This window comes from Microcebus murinus, chromosome 1, assembly GCF_040939455.1.
Source record: "Microcebus murinus isolate Inina chromosome 1, M.murinus_Inina_mat1.0, whole genome shotgun sequence".
Taxonomy (NCBI): domain Eukaryota; kingdom Metazoa; phylum Chordata; class Mammalia; order Primates; family Cheirogaleidae; genus Microcebus; species Microcebus murinus.
Genome location: NC_134104.1, coordinates 139686508 through 139712941, shown reverse-complemented (window position 1 = coordinate 139712941; position 26434 = coordinate 139686508). Strand labels below are relative to the sequence as shown.

At 44.1% G+C, this 26434-nt stretch overlaps 1 protein-coding gene across 2 annotated transcripts in view; it reads left to right on the top strand.

The window, feature by feature from the left end:
• The first annotated feature begins 3853 nt into the window (after nt 1-3853).
• OSBPL10 (oxysterol binding protein like 10) overlaps nt 3854-26434 on the top strand; it is a 286393-nt gene continuing 263812 nt past the window's right edge. For both annotated transcript variants that reach the window (XM_076005966.1, XM_076005962.1), the window contains exon 1: nt 3854-4258. In XM_076005966.1, the coding sequence (XP_075862081.1) occupies nt 3978-4258 (281 nt within the window). In that variant the 5' untranslated portion in view covers nt 3854-3977. The remainder of the gene's footprint in view (nt 4259-26434) is intronic.

The following is a 26434-nucleotide window of genomic DNA, read 5'->3' as shown; positions in this document are numbered from 1 at the left end:
TAGTTGGTCAGTTAATTTCTTTCTATTTTTAGTAGAGATGGAGTCTCGTTCTTGCTCAGGCTGGTTTCCAACTCCTGACCTCTAGCTATACGCCCGCCTCGGCCTCCCAGAGTGCTAGGATCATAGTCGTGAGCCACTGCGCCCGGCCTCCACTTACTCTCTTACTGTCCGTGAATATCCTTTCAAGGCTTTGTGTGCTACTGGCAAGAATGATATTCCCAGCTAGAGGATGGAGCTCTAGAAGCGACTGCTGGAAACTCCAGACCAGGTCTCTAGGTCCACGTGGAGAAGGAGATGGGGTAGTTAGCTGCCTATTAAGGGCTGCTGATCCTGCCTATTATTTTAAGAGATGTGGTGTGTTTGTCTTATTGCTCCAATTATGCATGGCTTCTATTTCCAAAGTCCTCACATGGTCAAAGGTGGCTGTTAGATTTTCAGTCACTCTATCTGCATTTTAAATGTAATTAATTAATTAATTTTAGAGCCAGAGTCTTGCTCTTTTGCCTAGGCTGGAGTGCAGTGGTGCAATCATAGCTCACTGCAATCTCAAACTCCTGGGCCCCAGCGATGCTCCTGCCATTTTTCTTAATGATTTATGCAATCTGGGTAAATTAAGGAAATGGCCCTTATATTGGGCATGTATATTTTGCAAATATTTTTAATCATATGTATTCCAAATATCTTTGCCAATTTATTATGTATTTGTTCTCAAATTGTTTTTCTAACATAAAGACATTTTCCTCTCCAAAGAGAATTCTGCAGGTACCTTTTCCCTACTTGCTATTCTAGGGTAAGTCAAGAAAAGTTTCTGGCAGAAGTGACTTTTAATTCAGAACTCCGTGAGTGAGAAGCACAAATAAGGTAAGAAAAGCAGGGAAGAGTGTTGCCAACAGAAGGAACAGCATGTGCTTCATCTCTTTTTCATGGTATTACCTCTCCTTTCGGGATATCTGCTGCACCCATGTCTTGTTCCTCACTGGCTTCCTTGGCCATTTTTGATCCCATACAGCTGGCTTATTCCTGGCCCACCCTGACCTTGACTGTTTCCTTCAGTTTAGCTCTTTCACCCTTTCAACTGGTCCATCCCAATTTTTTAGTCCGAGGTGAGAATTTGCTATGCTAGCTCATTCAGTCATAGGTTGGCTGGGTAGGGTGGAGTGATGGTGGTATAGATTAGATAATATGAAATAAAATGATGATTACTTCTCCTTTTAAAGCAGGAATTTAGGGTTGCAGTCTCCGATAAAAGGGGTATTGTCTTGGTATGTAATGACTGACATTTGTAGTTCAGTATACACCTACCTTCTCAGTCTTTCTTTTTTTATTTTTTAGAGGCAGGGTCTTACTCTGTCATCCAGGCTGGAGTGCATTGGCACAATCATAGCTCACTGCATCCTTGACCTCCTGGGCTCAGCTGATCCTCCTGCCTCAGCCTCGTGAGTCGCTGGGGTTATAGGCTTGAGCCACTGAGCTTGGTTATTCTGTTTTTTTTTTTTTTTTTTGAGAGAGAGTCTTGCTCTGTTGTCCAGGCTACAGTGAGTGCCGTGGCGTCAGCCTAGCTCACAGCAACCTCAAACTCCTGGGCTCAAGCAATCCTGCTGCCTCAGCCTCCCGAGTAGTTGGGACCACAGGCATGAGCCACCATGCCTGGCTAATCTTTTCTATATATATTAGTTGGCCAATTAATTTCTTTCTATTTTATAGTAGAGATGGGGTCTTGCTCTTGCTTAGGCTGGTTTTGAACTCCTGACCTTGAGCAATCCTCCCGCCTTGGCCTCCCAGAGTGCTAGGATTACAGGTGTGAGCCACCGCGCCCGGCCTATTCTCAGTCTTTATGTCAATGAAGGTCATGATGAACACTCACATATTAATCAATATATCAGTTGGCTTAGGCGAAATTATGCTAAGGTAAAAATTAATGCTAAGATCTCATTGGCTTAAAACAAACATTTTAAGCATGTTACATGGCCCGTGCTAATTGGCTTCGGCTCTGCTGTCTTCTATAGTCTACTTACTCCAGCACCCAAGCTGAAGGAGAGCCCTTATCTGGGACATACTGCTCACCTGGTATAAGGAAAAGAGCAAGATGGCGGAATCATATGATAGCTCTTAAAGGTGTTTGGAAGGGGCATACATCACTTCTGTTGATGTTCCATTGGGAAAAGCAATTCCATGGCCAAGCCTGAGATCAATGTGGAGAGAGGGTACTCCTCCCATAGGAAGAGGGGTTAAATATTTTGAACAAATAAACATTCTTCCATAGTTCATCACAGCCAGTATCATTAGTCCCATTTTACAGGTGAGAAAACTAAGGCTAAAAGAGGTTACTTGATTAAGGTCATGGATTAGAACTCAGCTCTGTCTGGCTTTAAAGTCAAATCATGCAGCCTCTTTCTTAGATTTTTTTTTAAGACACTATGTAGGCCCCAGGAATTGTAATCTATTCCTGGTCACAATGACTTCTCATCAGCCCCAGAAGCTTCTCCATGGAAATTTCTAGAGCTAAACCACCTTTAAATCTTTCAGGAAGGATGTGAAGCTAGAGTAGGGTCAGGCTTGGGGAGCTGCCCCCATTAGAGTTGACCCTATTCCATTTAGTAATTTTTTAAAACTGCTGAATTATTTTTCTGCTTTAAGGGTTTGTAGATCCTTTGGACAGGGAACACCTATCAGCTATGACCTTTTGTTTTTCTGCTTTGGTGTGTGTGTGTGTGTGTGTGTGTGTGTGTGTGTGTGCTCAAGCTTTTTTTAAAGAAATTTTTGAAACTTCTAGATTGCTCTGGATATTTATGTGCACAAACAGTATTAGTGGGGTGGAGAGAGTGCAACTCCCCTACTTTTGCCAAAGAGCAACACTTTTAAATTGAGATAGTGAGTAGAAGGGCAGACAATCTTGAAGTGGGGATTGGGCGCAGAAGTTGCAGCCAACACAAAGAATCCTTCATTGTTTTTGTAAATATCTGTTCATTGCATTTGCCTTCGGGGCGCCGTCTTCCTGCTTCAGAGCCTCTGGTCCCCAGGTGCACGGTGCTGTATGGTAACAATGGGTTGGTTTTGACTTGCCAGGTTGTGCATGTCCATCAGGGCAGAAGACTGGGGTGAGGCCAGTGATTCGCCCAGGACACTCAATTTTTTAAACTGAGGCACTTGCACGAACTCGAGAGTTCGCTCTGCTCACTCCAGCGCAGGCCCCGGCGCCCATTCTGCATTTATCACAACTCTGCCGCTTGCAATTGCCCCCGGCGAGCTTACCTAAGAGAATCACCTGCCCCTCGCCCCCGCGGACACGCGGAAGAACGCGGAGGGCCTCCCAGCCCGGTTACTTCGCTCCGCGGGCGAGGCCGATTTCCAGGTTACGGGGCGCGAGTCTGGCCCGGGCTTGCGCGCGGAAGACCGAGAGGGGGAGCGTGCGTGTGTGCCGGTGTCAGGCCGGGCGGGTCCATATCCGGGTGGACCGGGAGGGTGGGGCCGCCCCTCCCTCCAGGTCCGGCGGCGGGTTGGGGGTGGGGAGAGACGTGCAGAGATTCCCTTCTGCCCCTTCGGACCCCAGAAGGGGCGGCAGAAGGAGCGCCAGGGTGACAGGGCGTGGATCTGGGGCGTGCCCACCTTGCAGATCGGCCCTCAGGGGTGCCCCTCGCCCGCGGGCCTGGCCACGCAGGGAGAGGAGGAGGAACCCGGAGAGGGCTCGCCTCACCCGCCGCCCGCTCCGAACTTGCCGGGGAAACTAGTGCGGAGGGAGGGGCCGGGCCCTGGCCGCAGCGAGAGGAGGGGCGGCCGCAGCTGCATCCAGCCCCGTTGGCTTCCTTCCCAGCTCTCCTTTGCCTCCTCCTCCTCTTCCTCCTGTATGAGTCAGGCATTTCCCGGGGATTTGGAGCAGCCACGCGCGGCCCGGGCGCCTGGAGCTGTAGCAGCAGCAGCCGCCGCCGCGCCGGGGCCGCCACCGCGGCGGGCACCCGCGTCCCGGGCGCGCACGGACCATGGAGAGGGCGGCCCAGGGCGCAGACGGCGGCGGGGGCAGCAACAGCAGCAGCCGCAGCAGCAGCCGCGCCACCTCGGCGGGCTCCTCGCCCTCCTGCTCCCTGTCGGGCCGGGGGGTCTCCGGCCGGTCGGCGGCGGCCGGGCTCGGCGGCGGGGGCAGCCGCAGCAGTCCCGGCTCGGTGGCCGCTAGCCCGTCCGGGGGAGGCGGCCGCAGGAGGGAGCTGGCGCTCGAGGGCGTGCTCAGCAAATACACTAACCTCCTCCAGGGTTGGCAGAACAGGTAACGCGCCCGCTGCCCGCGCCACCGCGCCCCTCCCTGCGCGCCGCTGTGTGTGCGTGTGTGTGTGTGTGTGTGTGCGTGTGTGTGTGTGTGTGTGCACGCGCGGGCGCGCGCTGTGGGGCCGCCAGTGACCGGGATGCTGCCTCCGCACGGTGTCCTTCCTTCGTCCCCGCTCCCCTCCAGGTGGGGTGCCCAGGATGGGGCGCGCTGTGGCCCCGTCCCGGGAGAGCGCACCGCAGTGGCGAGGAGGGAGGCGAGAACCCTGGCTCTCTTCTGCGCTGGCACCTGCCAGGACCGGAGTGGCCGGGGGAGCGTGCTGGTCCCTGTACTCTGCCCGCGGTTTCTCGCACCCCTCAAGAGTGACTGAGAACGGGAGGGACAGGAGGCGTGCTTTGTGCCCGGCTGAAAAAGCGTTAGCACGTCTGGTCCCATCACAGCAATTGTCTCCATAGCCTAGTTCATTTTAAACTTTGGTCTTTAAAAACAACACCGGCTACCAACAGAAAACCTGCCACTTGTCATCCTCGGCAACCCCCGGCGCGCGGACATTACCCACTCCCCAGTTTGTGGTTTGCAATCGCCGATCTTTGTAACGGAAGTTTTGTTTTTTAAAAAAGAATACGAGACACCCTCTCCCTTTTCAAAATTGACAGTTTGCTATTTAAATTATTATTTCCTCTTCAGATGCCCTTTGAAGTTCCCTGCTCACTCTCCCCGCACACTTGGGAAGCCTAATTATGCACACGTGGAAGGAGGGGTGCCGAGGAAAGGGGCTCACATGTACTTGCGGTGGGGGTAGCGTGTGGACTACCCTGGTGAGGGCGACAGGAACAAATGTGGCACTGCTCTTTGCTTTTTGGTTTTTTCATTTTGTTTTTCAAAAACAAGTCTGAGGGGAAATACAAATGCCCATACGAGGAGAACAGTCCTTTGGTGGGATCTTTTGTCCTGTCTTTATTATCCCTTGGATCTTAATGGACTTGGGGCTGTTCAGGATGTTTGTGAGATTTGAATCACACCCTGGAGAGTCTTGCTTGTCTCTGCTAAGTAGACTAGATTACTTGGTTATCTCTTCCCGCTGTTTGTGTGGAAGTGTTCAGATTGCTTCCATCTGAGACATATCAGGCAGTTATTTTTGTGAAACTTAACTTGGAGGAAGATGACTTCTGAAGTAGGGACACTGAGTTGTTCCTATACTGATATTCTACGCATAGAACTTTGCAAGGCAGCTGGGTTTCCTTGGAGTTCTGTTATTCTGTTAGAAGTTGCACTTAACTTTTGAATCCTTTCATTTCTCAAAATAGCCCCAATGCCCCCTGTTGCCTCTCTTTCCCTCTTCTGTTCGTGAAAGCTGAGAATAGGTAGAGTGTGTAGGACGAGAGAGATATGAGATGACTAACTCTGATTTCAGTTCTTGGTAATTGTGTCTTGTTAATGGCAATTTAGAGAGCCTTGTTAGTGGCAGCATTTTGGCGGTGGTGCGGTGGTGCATTGGCCAATCACTTTTAATGCTTTTTCTTTTCCTCTGTTGGCTTATGAGGCCAACAGAGTTTTTACCCTGGATTACAGTTATTTTACTTGCTTGGGAACAGTTTTTTACCAAAATGTGTATTAAAGGATTTGTTCTTTGGAGTGGATATAGGAGGAATTGGTGTAACATTCTTTTGCATAATTGCAAATTGCATAACTAAACACTGTGGTGTTTAGTTTGGAGGCAAGTTTGAGAAGAGGCAAAGTTAATAGTAATAACAATGGGTTCATGATTGCAGGGTACCTAGGTGAAATGTGGTACTAAGCATGCTAAGCGAGGTCTCATCTTTATTGAGTTTGTTCACTGTGATTTGTAGCTGTCTACTAATGTAGACTCATTGTTTTCCAGGTTTACCACTGACTCCAAAAGCGTTGTCTCTAACATTTAATGTCTCAGTGTCAGGATTTATATTTCCCGCATTGTGTTCTCTGAACTATGGCCGGAGGGTCCATTAGTGGTCTGCAGATGATTTATGATGACTCTGATTGTACACTTTTCCCTTCCTTAGGGATCTTGCGAAGCTGCAGTCCCCATTCCCCGGCCCGGTACCGGTGCTGGTCTGTGGCCTGTTAGGAACCGGGCTGCAGAGCAGGAGGTGAGCAGCATGTGAGCGAGCAGAGCTTCATCTGTATTTACAGCCACTCCCCATCTCTCGCTTCGTCTGAGCTCTGCCTCCTTCCTGTCAGATCAGCAGTGGCATTAGATTCTCATAGGAGCACAAACCCCACCATAAACTGCTCGTGTGAGGGATCCAGGTTGCACGCTTCTTATGAGAATCTAATGCCGGATGATCAGAGATGGAACTGAGGCAGCGATACTGGTGCTGGGGGGTAGCTACAAATACAGATTATCATTAGCAGAGGGGTCCGACTGGACATAATAAATCAATTGCTTGGAGACTCATCAAAACCCCATCAGTGCGTGGCAAGTGACAATGTAATGCTAAAAGAAACAAAGTGCACAGTAAATGTAATGTACTTCAATCATTCCAAAACCATCCCTCCCACCCCCCAACCCCCCACCCAGTCCATGGAAAAGTCGTTTTCCATGAAACTGGTCCCTAGTGCTAAAACGGTTGGGGACCACAGTTATAAAGGGAAAACTGGATCAGTAAAAACGAAGAGGACAAAAATAGAAACCTTGAAAATGTATTCATTTATTCAATTAATTCATTTATTCAGAGACTATTTATTGGGCAACCTACTGTGTGCTAGACACTATTCTAGGAGTTAGAGCTACTCCAGTGAACAAAAAAAACCCACAGGAGTATCTTTTCATGAAGTAGTGGAGGAGACTTAGAATTAAAGAGTAGGAAGAGCCTACCCTTCCCTAATCTGGGGAAATGCACTGGTATAAATAGGTTGCGCTAACTGGTTCCTGTTGTCTTTCTTTTTGGGCTTCAGAGCACCTTCCTTGGGCAGTTTTTTAAAAATAAATTGCCTGCAGTTAATGATAAATCTCTAGCCATAAAGTTCTAGGTGCATTTGTGCTATTGATAATACTCTTCACCAGCTCCCCGGACTTAACACCAATCACCCACTAACAGTTTTTATTCTGGTGTTTTCTTGAATGTCCTCAAGTTGCTGTAAAGATTATATTTTAACATTCAGCATCGTATTCTGCCTTTATTTGTAGCCCCCTCTGCCCCCTCGCCATACCCTTAGGAAGGCAGTTTGGGCCAGAACACAAAAGAAATGACATAAAGGGAGGTCACAGGGAGAGTGAGACCGGGACTGGGCTCACATTCATTGGATGGGCTCATTAAATAGAGTGTGAGGAAAATCATGCATTAAGGGTTTTCTATGATTCATTAATATATAAATTTAAAGAAAATGTTTCAGATAGAATAGCATTGTATAGATTTACAGGGTGGCATTGAAGAGTCAATGCATCTAAGCAAATGAACAAAAAATTTTCATAAAGTGGAAAGTGCTATGAAGGTTAAAAAAAAAAGGGTGATGGGCCAGGTGTGGTGGCTCACTCCTGTAATCCTAGCACTCTTGGGAGGCTGAGGTGAGAGGATTGCTTGAGTTCAGGAGTTCGAGACCAGCCTGAGCAAGAGCAAGACCCCATCTCTATTAATAAAATTAAAAAAATAATAATAAAAAAGGGTGGTGAGATAAAGGCAAGTACTTACAGGAATAATTTCAAGTGTGGATCTAATGTGTTTATTGCTATGCACATTTTAGTCTAGAGCACTATTTTATCACCCATATTTCTGGTTTTCATATAGAGTAAACCAGGAGGAGAGTAAACTTCAAGAACTTGGGGAGGCAGATCACATAGTACCTTGTGGGCTAGGATAAGAATTTCAGACTGTGTTTTGGTTGCCCAGAAGGATTTTGGGTAACCAAAATCCTTTCCTTAGGTGGGAAGGTGAAATAGTCTGATTACTTCACTCTGGTTACTGTGAAGAGATGAGATTTTCAAGGGGAGCATGGAGCTTGGAGACCAGTTAGGAGCCCATCACAGTGGTCCAGGTACGGGATGCTGAGGGCTTGGGTTTGGGAAGGGAGGGGAATTGGAGAGAACGGATAGGTCTGGTGTGGAGAGGATGGAAATTGCTGATGGATTGCAAGTAGAGGTGAGAGAAAGTGGGGCCAAGGGTAGCTCTTGAGTTGTAGGCTGGAGAGGCTGGGGGTAGAGGTGTCCTCTGCCAGGGTGAGGATCAGAGGAGAGGAACGTGTTTGTGGGCAGGATGAGGTAGGACCCAGAGTTCTGTTTGGGCCATATTCAGTTTGAGATGCCCATGCCTAGCAAGAAACTGACTGTATGAACTCTCATTTGCCCTTAGGCTAATCTTACTCTCAAACCAAAATGGAACTACTTTGGGGTTGCTCATATGTTATGTGTCTGAGGAAATAATTTTTTTTTTTTTTTTTTTTTTTGAGACAGAGTCTCACTTTGTAGTCCAGGCTAGAGTGAGTGCCGTGGCATCAGCCTAGCTCACAGCAACCTCAAACTCCTGGGCTCAAGCAATCCTCCTGCCTCAGTTTCCCGAGTAGCTGGGACTACAGGCATGCGCCACCATGCTCTGCTAATTTTTTTCTATATATATTAGTTGGCCAATTAATTTCTTTCTATTTATAGTAGAGATGGGGTCTCGCTCTTGCTCAGGCTGGTTTCGAACTCCTGCCCTCGAGCAATCTGCCCGCCTCAGCCTCCCAGAGAGCTAGGATTACAGGCGTGAGCCACTGAGCCTGGCCAATAATTTGGATCTAATTGGATCTAGGAATTGTTACATTTAAATATTTGAGGATCAACATTGCCATTGACTTTTTGTTATCTGGAGAAAAGAGGACACTGTAAATATGGAACCAACCTCCAATTCTTTTTTTTTTGTGTGTGTGGTTGATGGGGTTATAAGAACTTAGTAAAATACTGAAAGGAAGATCTTGGCTAGGATAAGAGAGACAAGTGTTGGCAAAAGAAAAGACCTCAGGCCACTGGTGGGCATTTATTTGGGCAGGAACAATAGAGTGGACGTCAGGTTCCAATGTTGACATCTATAGTTAGCACATGTGGGACCTTCTTAATTGCTCTGGGCTTCAGTTTTCTCTTTTCTAAACAGGGAAAACAATATTAATTCTTCTCGTCTGGTGGGGAGGTGGGGACTACAGGAGAGTACTGGTGTATGAGGGACAGAGAATAGTGCATAACAGGATACTGAGAAGAGTTGCTATTATTGGATCTTCAAATTGCCCTTTCTTAAATGGATCCTTTCTGGCCCATAAAATTCTTGGTTTTCATTTTTGAGTGCTGCTGTCACCCTGGGACCACATTAACGTAATTATGGCAGAGTTCTTCGGGGAGAAGATATTGACTTTTTTTTGAAGGGATCAATTTATTTTATTGTTATTTTTTATTAGAGGTGGGGGTCTGGCTATGGTGCCTAGGTTGTTCTTGAACTCCTGGGCTCAAGCCATCCTCTGTCTGAGCCTCCCCAGTAGATGAGACTACAGGCGTGTGCCACCACGCCTGACTTGGAGGAGTCCATTTAAATGGAAAACTTGGAACAAAACTTCCCTTCCCCAGCCTCTAATCCTTCTCTTCTGTCTCTGCTTTATTTCCCCCCATATTCCTTGCTACCATCTGACATCCTTCAGGTTTTACAATTTTTTGGTTTCTTTGCACTAGAATGTAAACTCCCTTAGGACAGAGAATTTTGTCTGTCTTGGTCACTGCTGTATCCTCAGTGTTGGGAACAGAGTCTGGCATACAATAAGCATAAAGTAAGTGTTGTTGAATGAATAAGAAAATGAATGACAGAGAAGAAATCAAACAAGGGCTTAGTTTCAGGTTGGCTCATGTTAGTCATTATTAATATTATAATTCTCGGTTCTGTCCCTGCTCATTGCCTGGTCCTTGTGTTAATGTTTATCATTTTCCCTGCTGTCTGCAACCATCAGTCTTTGTCTTCTGGGTCAGAGAATCTGACTTTTCTTGTGACACGCACACCTGACTTGGGGCCCACCACAACCCACCCACGTGGGCTGTTAATGAGCAAACATTCAGGGTTTGCTTTTGAGGATGTGCTGGTTAGCCTCGAGCATTTTGGGACCACTTGTCCCATTTAACAAAGTCACTGGGGCATGTATTAATTTTTAAAGCCACACTGAATTAAAATGAGTGCTTTTTGAGTATTCCGATACTTTTAAAGGTAGTTGGTGATGTCTGGGTTGAAAAATCACTGCTCTGCGTTTTATATTCTTGCCTACGTGAGCTTAGGAAGTGTGTGCATATCTTGTTGTCTAGTCTACCAGGTTGCTTTGAGCCTGCGCACTAAAATCCTTTAGGGACACTAGGTTGCTTCATTGACAGTAATAATAGAGGGATGGTTGTCTAGGTTACAAAACAGTGCATAATGTGATTTATTCACTTATGGTTCAAACTATTTTTTGAGCACCTGCTTTGCATTAACTTCTCCTTGCAGGGCCCGTCCTTCCCGTCCTTTTAAAGTGTACGTGTATTTGAGGAGGTTTACACCAGAATGGCTGCCATGCTTTTCTTTGGTTGGTGGGATGATGGGTGGTTTTTATTTTCTTCTCTTTTGTTATTTCCTAAGGTGAACTTGAATCCGTTTTTGCATTTTTGAAAATGTTGTTGAGAAAAAGGAAAACTATGCCTATGCCTTTTCATATAATCCCTGAATAACTCTGAGTTTTGGGGGTAAATTTGAAGTCTAACGTACATGGAAAACGGTACACAAATCCTAAGCGTACGCAGTTCAATAAGTTTCACAAACAGAACACAGCTAGATCTAGAAAGAGCAGCACCACCCCACTTGCCACATTCCCCTACCCACATAGTGTCCACTGTTCTGACTTCAACACCAAAGAGTAGTGTGGCCTCCTTTGAACTTTATATCATATAGTCTGTGATCCACGTGATCTTTTGTGTCTGGCTTTCTTCTCTTAACATTATGTTTGTGAAGCCTGTTCATGTGTCCGTGTATAGTTGTGGTCTTTTTGTTTTCACTGCTGTTTGGTATTCCAAATACACTAAATACATGTATATCTGTTATAGGTTGATATTTGAGTTCTCCCAGGTTTCTGGCCCTTACCAATAGTAAGAATGTGCTCTGAATATTCTAGTACATGTGTTTTGGAGAACGTATGTACACATTTTGTAGGATGTATACATATAACGTGGAAGTATTGGGATACAGTGTTTGCAAATGTCCAGGTTATTAGATATTCCAGAGAGTTTTCCATAGTGATTGTATCCATTACCACCCCCAACCGGAAGTGTACGAAGAGTTTGGGTGTTCCACATTCTTGTCCATGCTTGATGTTGTCTCTTGTTTTCATTTTTGTTAATCTGGTGGTTGTGTGGTAGTATCCCATTGTGATTTTAATTTGCCTTTTCCTGAAGACTCATGAAGTTGAGCACCTTTTCAGGCGTTTATTAGCCATGTATTTGGATGTCATGTTTTGTGAGTTGCTTTTCAAGTTCTTTGCCCATTTATCTATTGGATGTCTGCCTTTTTCTTATTTACTTTTAAGAGTTCTTTACGTATTTTCTGTGTACAAGTCCTTTGATGAGTCTATGTACACATCTGCACAGTACCATTTATATAGAAAGCAGATACCTCTTTTTCTCTCTGTGGTTTGCCATTTCTTCTCTTACTAGTGTCTCAATAAACCCAAACTGATAATAGTAATGAAGTCGCATTTTTTCGTTTTTTTCCCTTTTATGATTTGTTCTTTTTGACTCCTGTTTAGGAAATCTTTGCCTACTTCTGATAATGAAGACATTTTCTGATGTTTTTCTTTAAGAAAAAAAATGACTTTTATTAATTAGAATGTTTATTATTAGAAGTTCCAGTTGACATTGGGGGAACATGGATCGCTGGCCAAAGCAATACTAGATTTAAGACTTTCAGTCTGTGCTAGTTTCCTGTGGCTATTAGAACAAATCACCACAAACCTGATGGCTTAAAACAACACAAATTCATTCCCCTAAAGTTCTGGAGGCCAGAAATCTCAGATCAGTTGCACTAGGCCAAAATCAAGGTGTTGGCAGGACAAGGTGTTGGCTGAATCTCTGGAGACTCTAAGGGAAAATGTATTTCTTACTTCTTCTAGCCTCTGGTGGCTGCCAGCATCCCTGGGTTTGTTACTGCATCACTCGTCTTTGCCTCTGTCTTTATATCACCATCTTCTGTGTGTGTGTGCATGTGTGTCAAATTTCCTTCTGTCTCCCTCTTAGCACTCCTGTGATCGCCATATAAATCCAGGATAGTCTTCCTATCTCAAGATCCTTAACTTAACCACCTATGCTACATGTCAATTCTTTGCCATATAAGTCACCATTCGTAGGTTCCATGGATTAGGATGTGGGCATCTTGGGGTGGGAGGAGGTCCTTATTCAGACTCCCATACAGTCATAGTTCCGAAATGGTTCTTAAGATCTCTGTCTCGCTTCCCCGTCCACCTTTCCCACCCTTCAGTTGGTTACCATGGTGACAGGCATCCATCTCTTTCATGGGAGGACCCAGGTTGCTGTCATGTCTGTAAGTTGGCTTGTTAGGAACAGTTGGTGGACTCATTCATCGCTGTCTACTAGGCAGACCGCTTGGGCAATTGGAAGGTAGGTAATATTGTGAGGGAACTTGTTTCTAATGCCTGTGAGTAAACCTAATTTCCTTTAATGGGCAAATCAGAGTTTCTTTGGGATTTCTTTAAATACTTTTGAGCAATCAGTTTTGGAAGTATAGCTCTAATAATCTGTGGTTCCATTTTATTATCAGAATGACTTACTAGTCTGAGGATTTTTTTGTAAAGGTATAATTAACATGCAATAAATGCACAGGTCTTAGGCGTTTTGTGTGATGGCTTCTGACAATTGTTTATACCATATAACTGTGGCTCCAAAAAGAACAGAACATTCTCTCCCTCCCTGCTACCCCCAGAAGTTTCCTTGTGCTTCATTACAGCCAATTACCCTTCAGCTGCAATTCCTTCCTGATTTCTATCACCATGAATTAGTTTTGTCTGTTCTTGGGTTTCATATAAATGGAACCATATAAAATATCCTTTTTGGAATCTGGTTTGTTTAGCTCAGCATAACATTCTGAGATTTATCCATGTTGCTGCACTTATCAGTAGTTTATAATTCATTTCTTTTTGTTGCTGAGTAGTATTATATCCTGTGGATGTACCACAATTTGTCTATCCATTCACCTGTGGATGGACATTTGGGTGGTTTCCAGGTTTTACTAGTACAGACAAAGCTGCTATTTGTGTGCAAGTCTTTGTGCGGGCATATGCTTTTATTTCTTTTGGATAAATACCTAGGATTAGAATTGCTGGGTCATAGGACAGGTGTATCCTACGTAGAATGTGCCAAACTGTTTTCCAAAGTGGCTGAACCATTTCACACTCCCACCGGCAGTGTATAATTGAATGGGTTGCCCCCCATCCTGGCCAACTTCGTGTTGCCACCTGGAGAACTTGGGGAAAGCGGGGACTGCCTCTTCCTCAAGTGAGTGGCATTGCATCCGAGAGGGGCGGTCTGTAGGAGCAGAGGCTGCTGAAGTCGGGCAGACCTCCTCACCTTTTCAGCTTTGCCTCCTTTTTGCCAGTTGACCTTGAGCTCTTTGGGTCTTGGTCACCCCATCCTCGAAACGATACAAACCTTGCAGCATTGCTGTGAGGCTACTACAGGCACTGGTCCCCGGAACGGTGCATAGTGGGGTCCTCAGCAGAAGTTGGTGGACTTGGAATCTTACACTTCGGACAGACCAATGAGTGGCTTTGGGGACCCTAGTGGGTGCAGGTGTGTCTCAGCCTTCCCTCCCATGGCATCAGGACCTGGTTGACTTAAATGATTTCATGTGCTTATTGGATAGATGGCTGTCTGCCTTTGCTGATTATTAGCCTGTGGTTTCTCAGAGTCTGCCCGTGGATACTCGTCTGGGGACTCTGGGAAGAAAGAAGCAATGTGGGTCTTGGTGTCCTGAAAGGAGGGTTGAAACGATTGTGCCGGAAATGTGGGAGGCTTTTTGCAGTTCTGCCTGGCCCTCATGGATGCGATTTGGGGCCTGGCCAAGACAGAATTAAAAAGAAAACCATCCAGAATTTGAATGTTGATAACCCAGGCTGGATTGAATATGGTCAAAGCCCAGAAAGAAAGTGCTTTGTTTATGCCTTGTGCAGTGATATCAACAATAATGATAAAATTAGGAAACATTATCCACGGCCTTTTGTTACGAGTCTGTTCTTTGAAGGTCGAAGAAGGTATCTGAGCCATCGATAATTTTTTTCTACTTGTGCGGTAGTTTTTAGGGGACTATTTATGTTTTTGTGTGGTTTGGTCCCTTTCTATAAATACGTTGATGAAAATAAGGAGAGTTGAAAGGCAATCAACATCAGTTTCTTGTAACTCTTTTTTCAGGATGTTTTAAGCATTTATCCGCAAGGCCAGCCATGTGGCCAGTGAAAGATGCAGTCAGGCGTGTGCGGCCTTGGGGGCCTGCTGGGAGGTGGGGTGCGGTTCAGGTCCCCCCTACGTTTGGGTAGAACCGGGGTCTTTACCCAGGCTCTGGGTTTAGGGGAGTTGAGTGGGTGAGGCGACAAATACAAATGACCTGTTTTTTTTTTTTTTTGAGACAGAGTCTTGCTTTGTTGCCCAGGCTAGAGTGAGTGCCGTGGTGTCAGCCTAGTACACAGCAACCTCAAAATCCTGGGCTCAAGCAATCCTCCTGCCTCAGCCTCCTGAGTAGCTGGGACTACAGTTGGCTGGCTAATTTTTTCTATATATATTAGTTGGCCAATTAATTTCTTTCTATTTATAGTACAGGGTCTCGCTCTTGCTCAGGCTGGTTTCGAACTCCTGACCTTGAGCAATCCGCCCGCCTTGGCCTCCCAGAGTGCTAGGATTACAGGCGTGAGCCACTGTGCCTGGCCACAAATGACTTTTAACTTGTCTCTGCAGTGGTTTTCTCCATCAGAGCTGTGCGGGCTGCTACCAATGCAAGGAAAATCACTGCAACAGTTTACCTGGGCCTTCTGGTTGTTGAGTCTGGACAGAATCAGGAAGCTTTTCAGGGCCTGAGTGAGCTGGCAGCATCATCCCCAGACATGTTCCTTTTTGCACGTAATTAGGCCTAGTGGAATGTTTACACCCCAAGTATTTGTTGAACACTTTATTTTTTGAGACAGAGTCTCACTCTGTTGCCTGGGCTAGAGTGCCATGGCATCAGTCTAGCTCACAGCAACCTCAAACTCCTGGGCTCAAGAAATCCTCCTGCCTTAGCCTCCCAAGTAGCTGGGACTACAGGCATGCGCCACCATGCCCAGCTAATTTTTTCTATATAATTTTAATTTGCCAATTAATTTCTTTCTATTTTTAGTAGAGATGGGATCTTGCTGCTGTTCAGGCTGGTTTCGAACTCCTGACCTTGAGCGATCCTCCCACCTCCCTCGGCCTCCCAGAGTGCTAGGATTACAGGCGTGAGCTACTGCGCTCGGCCTGTTGATCACTTTTTGTGCATGTACCAAATACCAGGGGAGAAGCAGAAGACAGGAGAGAAAATGCACAGGCCCTGTCTTAAGGAGCTGCCAGTCTGTAACGGCGGTGGGCAGATGTCTTCTGTGAAGGACCAGATAGTGTTGGCTGTATAGTTTCTATGGCAACTACTCAACTCTTCCATTGTAAACACATGAGTGTGTCTGTGTTCCAATAAAACTTTATTTACAAAACAGGTAATGGGTGAGACATAGCCTTTAGGATGGAGTTTGACAATCCCTAGTCTAAAGCAACACCCAGAGGCCGGGTGCAGTGGCTCACGCCTGTAATCCTAGCATTCTGGGAGCCCGAGGCGGGTGGATCGCTCAAGGTCAGGAGTTCGAAACCAGCCTAACCAAGAGTGACACCCCGTCTCTACTATGAATAGAAAGAAATTAATTGGCCAATTAAAAAAAATTATATATATATATATATATAAATAAATAAAATTAGCCAGGCATGGTGGCGCATGCCTGTAGTCCCAGCTACTTGGGAGGCTGAGGCAGGAGGATCGCTGGAGCCCAGGAGTTTGAGGTTTCTGTGAGCTAGGCTGACGCCATGGCACTCTAGCCTGGGCAACAAAAGTGAGACTCTGCCTCAAACAAAACAAAACAAAACAAAACACAATAAAGTAACACCCAGACTCCTTATGCAAGTAGTCAAGGCAGCCTAGTGCTAAGGCTGAGGTCTGACAGCCTGTGTTTGAATCCTGGTTCTGCTCTTTATTACCTGTGTGACCGTGGACAAGCTATTTAACTTCTCTGAATCCAGTTTCCATATCTTTAAAATGGGGATCATACAGTCTCTGTGTCACAGAGTTTTGGGGATCCGCCGAGAAGCTGTGTGTAAAGGACAATGGCTGGCATGACGCAGAAAGCACCATTAGCTGTAGGCTGGTGTTGCCAGCCAGGATGGCGAGTGCAGTTGTAGAGACAGAGCCCCACCTCCGCCTGGAGCATAGGAGATAAGTGCCTGGTGAAGGAAGACCTTCTAGAATGTTCTAGGGAGGAGTTCATCATGCAGACCAGGGCTTGAGTAGGGCTTCCTTGGTTGGAGGCTCTGTGAGTATGAAGGTTTGGCAGCATGAAAAGACTCTTTGGCCCTGTGACTATCTTTAAATGCTGACGGGTGCATCTTGATGTATGGCAGAAGCCTCCTAATTCGTTACCCTCAGAGTGTGGACTTTGGCTGAAGTAGGGTCATGCGTTTGCGGAAAGCACTTTGCTTTTGGGATTCTTGTGTATCCGGGTACCACCCTATTACTAATACCTTAAAAATGGGCCTTCCAACCCCCTTGGCCGACCACACAGCGCAGAACTTTTCTGTGTGCGTATTCCAGCTGACTCATTTAGTGGATTGGGCCCTGAGAAGTTGAGCAGAACAAAAGCCAGTTTGTGCTAGTGAGTGCTGTTGAGGGAACACGTTGCATGTGGGTTGTATAGCATTTCCTATCGATGTGTCTCTTTGCTCTAGCAAATTTCTTTGTGGTCATTTTTATGAGCTTGGCTAATGTGTGCCCTTTTTCTTTTTATGAGAAGCCTGCAGCTGATACCTTGGCCCAAAGCGCATCGTAATACTATTATAGTCGCTTAGTTAATTTGGAATTTCCCGTAACCGAAATTTCTCTGTCAAATATCAGTTTTCGTGATTCCTTCGCAGTCAGCTGGAACTCAGGAAAATGGTATTCAAAGCCAAACCTTCACGGTCTTTTCTCATGTTGAATAACAGGATAGGCTATTTTTTGTGGGTTGGACATAAAGACATGCTTCAGAAACTCTTGATATCAAAGAAAGAGGGCTAAGCTTGTGCCTGTGAAATCAAGTTTAAGTTTGGATGAAGTTGATTTTTTTTTTTTTTTAATATAAGCAATGTGTGACCTAACTTGGATGAAACTGAACTGTAGTTATTCATGTCATGGAATTGTCTGAATTTCTGTTTATCTAAAAGCTTCTTTCCTTTTCCTTTCCAGCACTGTAGTGTGTACTGGTATTTTTAGTATATTTTGTTTTGTTTCCTTCTTTATTTTTGCTTTGTTTCTGAGTTTAAAACTTTAAATTTTGTGTAACAACTAACTGTAACTTGTGATCTGATGTTTTCTTTTCCTGTAGATGACATCATTAACAATGATTGGCAAAATTGGTATAAAGTCTGTAGAGAGGAGTACTGTATCCATGTTAAGTATTTGATTTTATCATCTGTACACTGTGAAGTATTTCAGAGTAAAGGGGCATTCTGTTGGCAACTTACAAGAGGTTCAGGGAAAAATAATTTATAGCAATGGTGGTAAAATGTTAATAGTTCTTTAGTAGTAAGTAGTTCTTTATATTATTCTTGTAACTTCTCTGTAACTTTGAAATTATATTGCAAGGTTAACAAAAAAATTCATTTGGCCTGTTAAAAACAAAACGCTGTGGGGTATATGGCATATACTTCTTGGATAAATGTAGCATATATCTAATAAAAATTATCCAATTTGCCTTAACTCTAGTCTATTAAAGTGGCCACTGAGGCATCCATTCTGTAGGCTTCATCCAGATGGGTTTGGAAAATGCCCAGGTGTGCTAAAAACGATTCTTAGACAATTCCAGACATTAACTATGATGAAATTGACTGAATTTGTTCATGCCTGTGAGCAATTGTCCGTTAAACTAGGTAAAGCCAGCATATTTGCAGCTTATGAAAGGACCATTAAACCAAAGGCTTGGGAGATTTGTGTTTTTATCTCTTCCCTGTTTAGTTGTTTCATCTTATATAAATGTCAACTGGTTTTTTCATCTGTAAATGGGATGAAGTGGGAAACATACTGCTTGTTTCCTCATTACTCCAACACAGGAAAATTAGAATGAATTAGTGTTTATAAGCACTTTTAAACCTACAACTTTATTATTAATATATAATTCTAGGGGCACGGTGGCTCACGCCTGTAATCCTAGCACTCTAGGAGGCCGAGGTGGGCGGTATTGCTCGAGGTCAGGAGTTTGAAACCAGCCTGAGCAAGAGCGAGACCCCGTCTCTACTATAAATAGAAAGAAATTAATTGGTCAACTAATATATAAAGAAAAATAAAAAAAAGAAAAAAATTCTATTATCTAGAATTGTGGTGACACTCGTTTTGAAATTGCTTTGTAAAATATTTTTTTTGAGTAAAGAGGACAAAACAGAATGTGTCCTTGGAATTTTTGTCCAGTTTCTAAGGGTGGCCTCTCTGTACCCTTGGTGGCCTTGCCTTAATGGGCCTATAGATGCAGACTTTGGGGTCTGAGGTCAGTGCAAGAATTTACCTCAATGTCAGGCTGGCGGATGTTCGCAGTTGACACATAATTTAGCTGTCTCTCGGAGTTCAAGGTTCATGGGCCTGTCTCCTGATGGAAATCTACGCTGTCAGTGGTTTCCCCACTTATGAGGGATTTTGCTTTTTCTCTTTTAAAAGCCAGTCACTTCTTTGTGCTCTGGTACCTCAGTTGTGTGCTCTTCATGGAGCCAGGCAGTGTGAGCTTTCTCAAAAGCACACAGGAGGACTGGGCACGGTGGCTCACACCTATAATCCTAGCACTTTGGGAGGCCGAGGAGGGAGGATTGCTTGAGCTCGGGAGTTCGAGACCAGCCTGAGCAAGAGCGAGACCCTGTCTCCATTATAAATAGAAAGAAACAAACAACTAAAAAAAATAGAAAAAGTTACCCAGGCATGGTGGCTCATGCCTGTAGTCCCAGCTACTCGGGAGGCTGAGGCAGGAGGATCGCTTGAGCCCAGGAGTTTGAGGTTGCTGTGAGCCCGGCTGATGCCACAGCACGCTAGCCCGGGCAACAGAGTGTGAAACTCTTGTCTCAAAAACAAACAAAAAAACCACACAGGATTCCTTCCTAGAGTGACTACAGGTGAGCTGCTCAAAAAGAACCAGGTGTTCCTTAAGGTGTAGCAAGGACCTTATAAACCGACCCTGACACTGTTTTTCTCCAGGCTTCTCTAAATTGTAATAAGCAAAAGTATAGAGCAAATTGAGGAAAACTCAAGCTTCCAAGGGTTGTGAGGCCATGCACTTGGGCAAGTGATGGAGTTTTCCTCTCTCTTCTGTTCCTAGCTGGGCTGGCACTGCCCGTCCAGAGTCATGCCTGCTAGGACGGTTTGCTGGGGAAAGCAAAGGAATCTTGCCGTCTTCAGTGAACAGAGACAGAAGCTTCCACACTGAGCCCCACCACTTACTTAGGCACATTACCTAACCTCTCTATGCCTCAGTTTCCTCATTTGTAAAATGAGGCTAATGAGAACACCTACCTTGAGGAGTGGCTATGAGGATTAAGTTAAATGAGTCAATATTAGTAAAGTGCAAGGACCTGTGCATGTTAAAAAGTAATAAAAACGGAGCATGAGCTCTCTCTGTCTTTCAGCGTGAGCAGAAAAGATAGCTCAGAGGAGGAATAGGATTTTTTTTTCTTGTCCTTGGTTTTGATGTACAAGGTTGATTTGGTTTGTTTTGCATTTTCTCATGGAGCATGTTATTTATACTTAGAAACCACGGCTTAACTCTTTATGATGTGTGTAGTAAAATGTGTTTTAACTACCTATTAAATAAAAAAAGATGTCTTTTCAAAGATGGCCCATTGGCCAGGCTCAGTGGCCCATGCCTGCCATTCCAGCACTTTGGGAGGCAGAGATGGGAGGATCATTTGAGGCCAGAGATTCAAGACAAGCCTGGGCAACACAGCGAGACCCTATTGCTATGAAAAAGAAAAGCCAGGCATGGTGGCACATGCTTGTAGTCCTAGCTACTCAGTCCTAGCTACTCATGGTGGCACATGCTTGTAGTCCCTGCCTCAGGCTGAGGCAGGAAGATTGCTTGAGCCCAGGAGTTCAAGGCTGCAGGGGGCTATGATTATGCCACTGGATTCCAGCCTAGGCAACAGAGTGAGACCCTGTCTCTAAAACAAACAAACAAACAAACAAACAAACAAACAAACAAACAAACAAGATGGCTCATGCAATTTCTCATACTCAAATGAAAGTTCCAGTTACTCAGTTTCTTCACCAGCACTTGGTATTATTGATATTTTTTATTTTAGCCATTTTAGTAAGTGTATGGTGGTATTTCATAGTTTTCATTTGTTATTCCTTTATACTAATTATATTGAGCATCATTTCATGTGCTTATTTGCTATCTGGCTATCTTTAATAAAGTATCTGCTAAGTCTTTTATCCATTTTTTTTTAACTTTTATTTTTAGAGCTAGGGTGTTGCCCTGTCACCCACTGGAGTGCAGTGGTATAATCATAGTTCACTGCAGCCTTGAACTCTTGGGCTCAGGATCCTCCTGCCTCAGTCTCCCAAGTAGCTGGACTATAGGTGAGCGCCACCATGCCCGGCTAATTTTTTCTATATATATTAGTTGGCCAATTAATTTCTTTCTATTTATAGTAGAGACGGGGTCTCGCTCTTGCTCAGGCTGGTTTCAAACTCCTGACCTCGAGCAATCCACCTGCCTTGGCCTTCCAGAAGTTCCATTTTAATTTCTTAAGGGGGTTGCTTAAATTGTTAAATTATTTTTTCGTTTCTTATGTAAACATTAAATGCTATAATTTTCCCTCTAAGACTGCTTTAGCACTCACAATTTTTTTTTTTTTTTTGAGACAGAGTCTCACTTTGTTGCCTAGGCTAGAGTGAGTGCCATGGCGTCAGCCTAGCTCACAGCAACCTCAAACTCCTGGGCTCAAGCAATCCTGCTGCCTCAGCCTCCCAAGTAGCTGGGACTACAGGCATGCGCCACCATGCCCGGCTAATTTTTTCTATATATATTAGTTGGCCAATTAATTTCTTTGTATTTCTAGTAGAGACGGGGTCTCGCTCTTGCTCAGGCTGGTTTCGAACTCTTGACCTCGAGCAATCCGCCCGCCTTGGCCTCCCAGAGAGCTAGGATTACAGGCGTGAGCCACCGCGCCCAGCAACAAATTTTGATATGTTGTATTTTCATTTTAGTTCAGATTAAAATATTTTCTAATTTCTTTTGGGGACTTACTCTTTGAGCCATGAATTATTTAGAAGTGTGTCATCCAAGTGTTTGAAGATTTTCCTATTATCTTTCTGTATTCATTTCTAGTTTAATTCTAGTATGGTTTCAGAGAACATACTCTAAATTATTTTAGTTCCTTTAATTTGGATAAGGGTTGTTTTATGACCTTCAGTATGTTCTATCTTGGTGAATGTTCCATGTATACTGGAAGAGAATATGTATTTGGTTGTCACTGGGTGAATTATTCCATAAATGTCAGTTAGATCTGGTTGGTTGATATTACTCAGTTCTATATCCTGACTGATTTTAAAAATTTATAATTTTGGAGCTGTGATCTGAAAAGAAAGTAAGTTAAATCTTTGCTCACAATAAGTCATTAGTCTTCAAATTTTTCTCTGAATCTGTGTTCTTTTTCAGACTGACTTATTTTTATATTTAATTTTCCTGAGTATCACTATATGATGTCAATCAAATGATGAGTCAAATGATGTTTGTTCATTTTTTTGAAAGCACACAAATATTTCAGGTCTGAGTGCTGTTAATTTTATGTGGCACTGTGACTACCTGGCACCTACCAGTATTTTAGGTGAATACCTGAAAATCAGCTTCAGAGCCACCCGGAGATACTTTTCAGACAACTAACTCCAATTCAGGCTTAATGTGAATATGTTGTTTACTTCATCAAGTGAAGAATGATGTGAGGAAATATGTATTGGGTCTAATGAGTGGGTGGTGAGTTTTTTTTTTTTTTTTTTTTTGAGACAGAGTCTCACTTTGTTGTCCAGGCTAGAGTGAGTGCCGTGGCGTCAGCCTAGCTCACAGCAACCTCAAACTCCTGGGCTCAAGCGATCCTCCTGCCTCAGCCTCCCGAGTAGCTGGGACTACAGGCATGCGCCACCATGCCCGGCTAATTTTTTTATATATATATCAGTTGGCCAATTAATTTCTTTCTATTTATAGTAGAGACGGGGTCTCGCTCTTGCTCAGGCTGGTTTTGAACTCCTGACCTTGAGCAATCCGCCCGCCTCGGCCTCCCAAGAGCTAGGATTACAGGCGTGAGCCACAGCGCCCGGCCGGGTGGTGAGTTTTGAGACCACTGCTCACCCATTGAGAATGCCAGGTAAACTGAGTCATTGGAGAGACAGCTGCCAGGTATGCTGAAGGAACCATTAGACAATCAAGGCTCATTCACCTCCTTTTTAAGAGGGACATTTACCTTTCTCTCCCAAGAGTTCCACTCTTGGTTTAGGTGTGCTTTGGAAATATTGCTTTAAAACTCAGTGCGCTGAGAGAGGTGCTGAGCAGAAGGGCTACTGAGATTAGAACAATTTCTAATTGAGAGGGAGTAGAAGGTGATGCTACTGAATTTTATTACAAGAAATATTTTTATCCAGAGACTTTCAGTAAGTACAGAACAAAAGTAAATAGGACTAAGTCGTAGTGTGGAGAAGTCAGTTTAAATGTGAGGCATTTGTTCCTGTTAGAGAGCTTAGTTAAGTAATCAGGAAGGGGTTTTAAAATAATGAAAATGTCCTTCTTCCTAGAGTCCTATAGGAAAGGTTCGGTAGATAGTAAGGGCGTAAGCCAGATGTCTCTTCAGGTGGGTGTATCCCTACAGAGGGTCTTTTTGGTCCATTTGGTGGTTGGGGAGTGACCCCTCAAATCAGTGGGTTAAAATCCACATTCCACTCCTTCTCTCATTATTTGGATAACTGGCAGCATTTGAGTATGGACTTTGTGTTAGATAATACTACTGAAACGACGTTAGACTGCGAGAAATTGGTCATCGTACTATTGTTGTAGAAGAGAAAGTCCTTGTTCTTAGGAAATACATAATGAAATATTTAGGGATAAAAGGAGATGGTATTTACAACTCAAATGCTTCAAGAAAAGTTTTATATAAGGAGAGAGGGGCTGGGCGCAGTGGCTCACACCTGTGATCCTAGCACTCTGGGAGGCCGAGGCGGGAGGATCGCTTGAGCTCAGGAGTTCAAGACCAGCCTGAGCAAAAGCAAGACCCTGTCTCTACTACAAATAGAAAGAAATTAGCCAAACAACTAAGAATAGAAAAAAAATTAGCCGGGTATGGTGGCGTGTGCCTGAAGTCCCAGCTTACCAGGGAGGCTGAGGTAGGAGGATCCCGTGAGCCCAGGAGTTTGGGGTTGCTGTTAGCTAGACTGATACCATGATACTGTAGCCTGGGCAAGAGAATGGGGCTCTTGTCTCAAAAAAAAAAAGAGGGAATAAAAAGGGGAGGAAAAAGGAGGGAGCGAGTGGGAAAGGGGGAAGGAGAGGGGTGGATGTGAATGGAGGGGAGGAGAGGAAGGGAGGGCAAGGAAGAGAAGGGAGGGAAGAGATGCCAGAGCACATGATAAAGCAGATGTGCCCAAACACCAGAAACTGTGGAATCTGGGTGAAGGAGTTCTTTGTAATATTCTTGCAACTCTTCTGTAAGTTTGAATCATTTCAAAGTACAAAGAAAAAAAATAAAGAAACAAGAAAACAAATGGCCCCTTTGAGAAACAGGAGCCACACCACATCCTGTAAGGTTATTTGAAATTGCCAAAGAAATAAAAGGTTTTCACTGAAAGCAGGTCATTACATTGCAAGATCCAGGAGAGCAGGCATTAGACCAAAGTTTGGGCACAGTGCCTGGCACATAGTAGGCACTCAGTAAATATTTGTTTAGTGAATGAAAGAGGCAGTGATTTGGAAGTTGGCTTTTCCCATTGTGCACGTGTCTTGTACCCACCCAGGAGACTTGGATTTGCTCCTCCAGATATGCCTTCATGGCTTCCGTGGACTCTGAGGATTTTGTCCCAGGGAGCTTGCATTATAATTAGCGTAATGGAAGTGGCTGAACCCTAGCTGTAGACTTCTTGCTGATAAAGGTACTCTGAGGAATCAGGTACAGCATTTATGACATTTCTCCTGTATTGGTTCCCATTTAAAAAGGATGAAATTTCAAAAAAAAAAGTGTTTAGTTTTATTATGGTAAAACATACATAAAAGTTACCGTTTTAACCATTTTTAAGACTACAATGTGGTGGTACCGAATATATTCACACTGTTGTAAAACCGTCACCACCGTCCATCTCCAAAACTTTTTTATCATCCAAACTGAAACTCTGTACCCATGAAACAGTAACTTTGTTATCATTATTATTTGCTTAGCAGAGTATTTATTCAAAGTAGTCAACAGAATTACAGTTGTTATCTGTAGTAATAGTAAGCTACAGAACCCCAAATCCAAAGTTAGTGACACCAAAATTAGGGAACTTGTTTAAATTTAATTAATCATCATTGTCTTGAAAGGGAACCCTTAGAAATTTAATAGGAACATCTGCTAGTGCCTAGGAATTAATTTCCATAAAGATTATGACTTGTACACTAGAACATATGCTATTTAAAATGAAGCATTAGAGCTTTAAAGCTTTCCTTACAACTCTTAAAATTAACTTTATGAAGGCAAAATTCACAGACAAATGTACCTGTTGTCAGTGTATAGTTTGATGACTTTGGGGTCTTTTTTTACTATTATAAATACTGTTGTCTCCTTTTTGGGGGTACTCTGTTTTAATGACATTTTTCTGGTTATGAAGGCATTATTATATGCTTCTTACAGAAAAATTAGAAAATTTAGGAAAGATTAAAGGGAAAACAAAGGACGTCAGTAATTGCCCAGTTCTCCCCCAAAGCATTAATAGCATTCTCCCTTCCTCTCTTTATTTAATTATTTATTTATTTTTGAGACATACTCACTTTGTTGCCCAGGTTACAGTGAGTACTGTGGCGTCAGCCTAGCTCACAGCAACCTCAAACTCCTGGGCTCAAGCGATCCTTCTGCCTCAGCCTCCCGAGTAGCTGGGACTAAAGGCATGTGCCACCATGCCTGGCTAATTTTTTCTATATATATTAGTTAGCCAACTAATTTCTTTCTATTTATAGTAGAGACGGGGTCTTGCTCTTGCTCAGGCTGGTTTCGAACTCCTGACCTCAAGCAGTCTGCCTGCCTTGGCCTCCCAGAGTGCTAGGATTACAGGTGTGAGCCATCGCGCCTGGCCACCTTCTTTAATAGAATTTACATTTTGGAGCGGTTTTAGGTTCACAGCAAAATTGTGGGGAAAGTACAGAGAGTTCCTCCTATCCCAACACATGCACAGCTGTCTAGGTTTTATGTGTGTTTTATATTTTATTATAAATATACTGTAATTAAATATATTTTAAATTTAAAAATAGTATCAGACTGGGCATGATGGCTCATGCCTATAATCCTAGCACTTTGGGAGGCTGAGGTGGGAGGATTGCTTGAGGCCTGGAGTTTGAAACCAGCCTAAGCAACATAGTGAGACCCTGTCTCTACAAAAATATAGAATAAATTAGCTGCCTGTAGTGTAGTCTCAGCTACTCAGGAGGCTGAGGCAGGAAGATCACCTGAGCCCAGGAGTTTGAGGTTGCAGTGAGCTATGATGATGCTACTGCATGCCAGCCCAGGCAACAAGGTAAAGACTCTATCCATCCCCTTCTCCCCTCAAAAAAGCATCTACCTGCAAAAATAAAATTCAGAGATGCTAGACTTCCAAGCTCTTCTCCTGAACCCTTCCTTGGTTTCCTGGCCATTGCAGATCCTTC